The 6,586-nt window shown below is 34.9% G+C and overlaps 1 protein-coding gene across 2 annotated transcripts; it reads right to left on the bottom strand.

Annotated features, from left to right (window-relative positions):
• Positions 1-228: 228 nt before the first annotated feature.
• LOC145091954 (RNA helicase family protein) lies at positions 229-6,341 on the bottom strand. Of its 2 annotated transcripts, XM_079029799.1 has the most exons (12): positions 6,047-6,341; positions 5,746-5,891; positions 5,506-5,605; positions 4,834-5,409; positions 4,525-4,728; positions 4,274-4,429; positions 3,873-4,180; positions 3,627-3,786; positions 3,043-3,509; positions 1,059-1,245; positions 625-993; positions 229-542 (listed from the first exon to the last, which is right to left on the bottom strand). In XM_079029799.1, exons 1-12 carry the CDS (start codon positions 6,299-6,301, stop codon positions 411-413), a joined length of 3,060 nt encoding a protein of 1,019 aa, XP_078885925.1. In that variant the 5' UTR covers positions 6,302-6,341; the 3' UTR covers positions 229-410. The 2 variants fall into 2 exon arrangements, with proteins under 2 accessions (XP_078885925.1, XP_078885933.1); XM_079029807.1 differs by lacking the exon at positions 6,047-6,341 and having other exon boundaries at positions 5,506-5,609; positions 5,746-5,885.
• Between the last annotated feature and the right edge of the window lie 245 nt (positions 6,342-6,586).

Genomic DNA, 6,586 nt, shown 5'->3' with positions numbered 1-6,586 from the left:
GACAAGAAAAATAACTTTTCTTGTATACATAATACATGTACAGAAATTTCAACATTGAGAAGTGAGAACCGGTCCAAGCCATGGCCCATGGTATGGGTAGTGTTACTATTTACTAGTTAATAGTGAGCGGTCCAACTTGAGTTTGTCCCACGTTGGTTATTTATTAGGAGCAGTAATGGGTCTAGAGTCTAGACCGGTGTTGAGATTGAGAAATGAGAATGGGTCCGATTAAGACCAATCCAATTGGGTTTAAAATATATTATTTTTAAACGTCAATTATAAGATTTAAAATAAAAGTTACAGTTGGAAAGAACAAACGAGTTGGTGTCGCTGTCAAAGTTGGTTGGGTATATGATGATATCTAGAAAGGAATGGAAACTCTGAAAACAAAAACAATGCTCGCTTAATAATTAATAGCGAACATTTTGGTTATGCAACAACTCAACAAGAGCAGCAACAACTCCTTTCCCTTCAACATTAACATCCAATTTCGGATCTTCAATCTTCCTGTTCAATAACCTATCAACTTCGCCTCGTAATTTCTGCAACATTCCATCAATACCAAATTTTTTTAAAAAAAATGTGATCTCTAATTTGTTGTAGAAAATAAAAAGCATAAGATACCTTAATCAATCCCATCACGCTCTTGGATGCTGAAAACTGAAGGTATCCGTCCAGCATCTCAATCCCATCACCATTTTTGGTTTCAACAAGATTACCACCAAACATAAGCAAAGCATAGTCGGATATATTTGTGGCGTCACGAATATACACACTGCTTGTTTTCACTTTTTCACTGTATACCATGAAAGGAAGAGGAAAAATGTGGACCCCAGCGTTCACAGAAGCTGGATGAATATCGACTTTTCCAACTTCTTTTGTGTAAAGAGCTGTTCGTTTTCCTCTTCTTTTACATTGGACCACATTCGGGTACAGCCCAGCACATAGGATCGCACACACCATTTCCATGTCATCGCTGTATTGGTTATACGCCTGAGAAAATGGACATTGTATATTAGATTGTGTTTTAGTTGGAATGATTGATGATGGGAATTTACATTTGCGCCCTTGGATTTATCTATGAATCCGATATCGGAAAGGAGGTCGAGAAATTGGAGACGCATGTCGGCTATCATTTTTAAGGTTTGAACTGACAAGAAGTTTTCCCAACAGAAGGATTTTTCGTTTCCGGAACGTTTTGCTTCTTTCCACCCTTCGAATGCTTTAAGAAGAGCTATGTGGTCACTGCATGAATAATGAATTGAATATAATGGATGAAATTAAAAATTTGGAAGGAAAAAAAAATGAATTATGAAAATTGAGCAATTGCCAATGTCGTTTTGTGATGTAAGGATCTGTGTGTTTTTAGTGTTGGACATGATTAGAATATTTGTGTTTGTCAACTCTCAAAGTGTCAGATGATTATTGTTGCCCAGCTATTCTCCTTAATTGTTTATTTATTATTTTTTTTCTAGTCAAGACAGACTACCTGGCCAGTATTTTAATATCCAGGATGTATTTAGTTTATAAGATTTAGTAGGTATTACTATTTAATAGAGTTTTTTATTTAGAATATAATATTTAGTGGTTTGACCTAATCTAGTATTCTTAGTCAATATTCCACTGCAAATATTTTATATCTAATAGTAGTTGCATACTTGTATATGATATCTAGAATGTGTTTCGTTTATTTATTTTTGCTCCAGCACCTGTCTCTATTTAATATACATTATGTATCTTAATATTTATTAGGTATTAGTTATTTCCTCACTGTTTGACCATGTTTTATTTTTATTCATGTATTATTTAATTATTTACATATTAATCCCCCTTTAACTTCCTAATAAGTATCATTATTTTATACAATATGAATATAGTATAGGGAAATCTTCAGAAAAGTCTTATTTTACCCTAATTTATGAAAAAGTCCCAAATTAAAATTTGTTTACAGAAAAGCATGAATTACCGGTAAAAATGACGATTTGGCCCTTTTTTCCTAGTTTTCATTGTTGACTTGGTTCCATTAAAGTCCCTCATTTTACCCTAATGAACTAATGAGATGGATATTCTGGGTTACATAAGATTAGATAGACAATTTGAAATTTCTTATTAACTTAAAAAATGACGAAGTTGTTGCTAGTTTATGTAATTATTGCAGTCTTCGTTGGATGCATTTTATATTACAAAAAATATACAATACATCCGAATATTAAGTTTTATGGTAAACATAGCATTATATAACCCAACATATCCATCTCATCAGCTCATTTAATGACTAGGCGTCAAGATCAACAATAAAACCAGTAAAATATGTTACAGGGAGAAAATGGTCAAATCATCACTTAACTTTAGTTTCGGACTTATTCGTAAATTATGGTAAAATAATGGGACTTTAATGGAACAAGGTCAGTAATGAAACCGGTAAAGTGGGAAAAAAGGGTCAAATCGTCATTTTTACCGAAAATTCATGTTTTTTCGTAGACAAATTTTAGTTTGGGACTTTTTTCATAAATTATGGTAAATATTAGGACTTTTTTGGAGATTACCCTTATACTATATTAAGCCTAACCCTTGTTTTGAAAATGAAAATATGTTCTTAGGTATGTAGAAGCAAAGTTCTAGCTTTTTGGATTCAGCAAAGTACCAATGTATACAAGATGATTAGAGCATCTACAATTGTTGACTTCTATAATAGCTTACTATTTTTGTAACATCAGCTTCCCACTAACTTTATTTAACGAAAACCTATCATCCTATATTTTCCCCAATGAGAAATCTTTTTTGTAGTTTTTTCTTTAACAATTAGATATCTATCATCATCTATTTAAAATGTTATATAAAGCAAAAGTCATTTTTGATATAATGTGTAGTTAAAAAAAAAGATAAAATTATTATATGAGTGTTATGTTTTTTAATAATATATACATGTATCCTTTCTGTCACTCATGATACCTTTAGAAGTTTTTAAAAAAGTTTTTGTTATATGTTATTTTGCAACCATTTCATATTCAGTAAGAGATTAAAAAATAAATAAATAAATACCTGCATGAATCACCAGCAAAGGATCTTTTAGCTTCATCAGCTTCCTCTTTCCTATTAATTGGAAGAATAAACGGGCTCCGATACGCAAGAGCAGCAGCAATTGTTAAAGCAGGATTAACACATTGAAAAATGGACCCCATGAGAAGCATCTTCCCAATATTCGGCTCTAAAGGAAGAGTGCACAGGTGGCGTCCAAGTGGCGTAAGCTCTTCTCTATCATCTAAAGCCCCAATCGTCTTCAAAAGTTCAACAGCATTTTGAACAGAAAGCGCGTCAGGTGGCTGAAGTGCCTTAGCCAAAAAAGATCCAACAGCTCCAAGTTGCAGACTTTTTATCTGTAAACAAAGCTCTTGCAATGGTGTTCTAAGAATTTCAGGTAGTTGATATTGAAGCATGGAATCATGCACCATTTTTGGGTACAATCTGTAACATACGCCAGGCTGTACACGACCCGCCCGCCCACGTCTCTGTCATCACCACCCAAACATGACATCAGCAACCCATAAAATTACATTTTTGGTCCCTGATATATTCAGGGACCAAAAATGTAATTTACTATAAAACATGTAATAAAATTTTCCTACCTGATGTGATGAAGCTTTTGATATCCATGATGGAAGCAAACACGCAAGCTTATTTAAAGCATCATAACTTGTCTCTTTTGCTTTTCCACAATCCACAACATAAACCACATCATCTATAGTTATACTACTCTCAGCAATATTCGTTGCTAAAACAACTTTTCTGCAAAAAAAATTGGAAAAAAAAACTATTTCTTACAATATGAATTGATTAAAATAGTAGGAAAAGTCAAACAGTCAAAGATGTACCTTGTTCCAGAAGGAGGTCTGTCAAAGATTTCACGTTGGTTAATGGTAGGCATAGAGCCATGAAGAGGGAGGACAAGAAACTTTGTGGGATTATTAAGAAAATTGTTAGCCTTGACATTGTCGAGAAGCTTTGAGATTTCATCCCAACCTGTGAGAAATACCAGAATTGCCCCTGGACCTTCGTGTCTACAGATATACTCAATTGTTGCTTCCACTAAACCCAAGTCTGTTTCTGAACCACTCCAAGCTTCAAGAGATTGTCTAGTATTTGCACTGTAGCTTTTGTATACAGAATTGATATCCGCTTCCTACAACACCAAAATCAAGTTCAATAAGCTCTAATGCTCTATACCACTGAATCAATCATAAGCACTAAATGGTTCAGCAAAATATAATCATGCCTCAAATTTCTCAGTAATGGGATCAGTTTTGGACTCTTGTTGTCTCCTCCTTCTCCTTGAAAAACCCTGAACATTATCAGCCTCAGATTTCACTACATAACGGGTTTTCTCTAAAACGTCTTCTAAAAATAGTTCTTGCACAGGAAAAGTCAATCCCTGTAATGTAATAGAATGATTTGATTAATGTGATAATGTCATGTTTAAGTAAATGTTGAAGGGTAAATATTCAAGAAGATGAGAAAAAGTAATACCGGGATATGAATGGTTGGGGCATTTCCAAAGTATTTGGAGAACAAGTCAGCATTAATAGTAGCACTCATTAATATAAGGCGTAAATCTGGACGTTGAGGGAGAAGATCGCGTAAAATAATTAATAAAAAATCTTCATTCATTCCTCTTTCGTGAATTTCATCAACTAACAAATGGCTGATTCCTGTTAGATTTGGATCTTGAACCTTACAAATCAGCATTACAGAGAAGACATTATATTAGTTGATGAAATTTAAAATGTACAATTTATGTTATTAGATTCAAGGAAAATGTGAAAAGAATCAGAGTACCAATTTTCGAAGCAAGACTCCTGTTGTGCAGAATAATAATCTTGTCTGTTCAGAGCGATTTGACTCTAGGCGAATTTGATAACCAACAGATTGACCAAGGTTTTCTCCTCTCTCATTGGCTATTCGAGCAGCTACTGATATGGCGGAGATACGGCGGGGTTGGGTGCAGATAATATTGCACTCAGAGCCACGTAGAGATGATATTTCTTCCTCTAAAATGAACTGAGGAAGCTGTGTGGTTTTACCACAACCTGTTTCCCCTGAAACCACTAAAACCTGGTTTTCTGCAACAGCTTTTAGAAACTCAGATTTCATTTTATGTGCAGGAAGCTTCTCTCTGAATAAGCACATTGCCTTAACACGATCAGATTCCTTCTGTCTTTCCTGTCTTTCTTTGAGTTCAATATTAAGTGCCTTCTTAGCATTATCTGAGATTCCAGTGGCTTTATCTGATTCTTGGGGTGATTGTTTGGCAGTTTGAATGGATGTGGTAGAAAAGTTGTTAACTATTTCAGTTGCTGTTGAACTATCCAATAGATTCTCAACTCTTCTCTCGGTTTCTGTAGACATATGTATCTACAAAATAGATTTGGCAGAATTATAAATAAGAATGAGTTCAAAATGTATACAAAGACTAGCTTGTAGTTGTAGTTGTAGTTGTAGTTGTAGTACCTCTTTCTGTGAAGATCCATGGCGCTCATCAAGATCTGCACGGTAGTTTGGTAATGGAACTTTGCTCACCACAAGTGCCTTGCCTTTGTTGTATGCATGGCTTTCTTTGCACAAAGAAGATACGAAAACAGTAATGTAAGGTACAATGTGGATAACAATGGAGATATTTGGTTGTTTTGAGAACAAGGTTAATTACTCAATGTTATATAAACGATTCATACAAATAATTGCAGTACTTACAAATAAAGTCCCAGCTGATATGCCATATCAGAAAGAGTTTGTTGATCGCCTCGACTGAAGAAATGTTTTATTATCAACTCTACATCTCCCCCGCTCTTCATTTGCTCCATTTTTCCCCACCAGTGGTTCTTATCAAAAGCCTCAACCTGACAATCATCATATCATCATTCTATCATCAGAAGCATGTATTTATAGATGTTTTGAAATTAGTAACTGTTGATGATTCATTCAAAATGTAAAACCCTAGCAACGAGATCAAGTTCATCTGTAAAACGGAAACAAAAACCTAAATGAATTCAACCTCGCCTTGCGTCTGTCTAAGCCGCTCAGCACGCCAAGCAGGGTCCCACCATCTCTGTTCACCTCTTCCACCTCCACCTCCACCGCCGCCACCACGGCGACCACCTCCTCGACCTCCTCCGCGACCGCCACCGCGACGGCCGCCTTGAGCATTAGGGCGGTAAGACATGGATGTGGTAGCCAACTGAATAGTAGTTGAGAAGTAGCAGCAATTAGTGATGAAACGCGGAGAAAACGAGCGCAAATGCACTCGCATCGCACTAGACTCGGTTTTTATAGGGATGATAATGGCCAGGTTGAGTGGAATGTGAGACTAGAGGGTGTTGAAAAATAGAAACCCAACTACCAAAAAAAAAAAAAAGAAGGTTAGAAAATTCAAGTTGTTTAAAATTTTTCTATAAATGTTATAATTCGACATGATTAAAGATAAGATTAGTAAAATAATCTAAGAAACAAGTAAATATACAATACAGCGTTGGTAATTTTAGTGTTATTTACGTATTTTAGTATAATTAATATTAATATCAAGACAAATTGAATT

The sequence above is a fragment of the Lactuca serriola genome, chromosome 1 (assembly GCF_051521515.1).
Source record: "Lactuca serriola cultivar US96UC23 chromosome 1, Lser_US96UC23_V15, whole genome shotgun sequence".
Lineage (NCBI taxonomy): Eukaryota > Viridiplantae > Streptophyta > Magnoliopsida > Asterales > Asteraceae > Lactuca > Lactuca serriola.
This window is presented reverse-complemented; position numbering and strand designations above follow the sequence as displayed.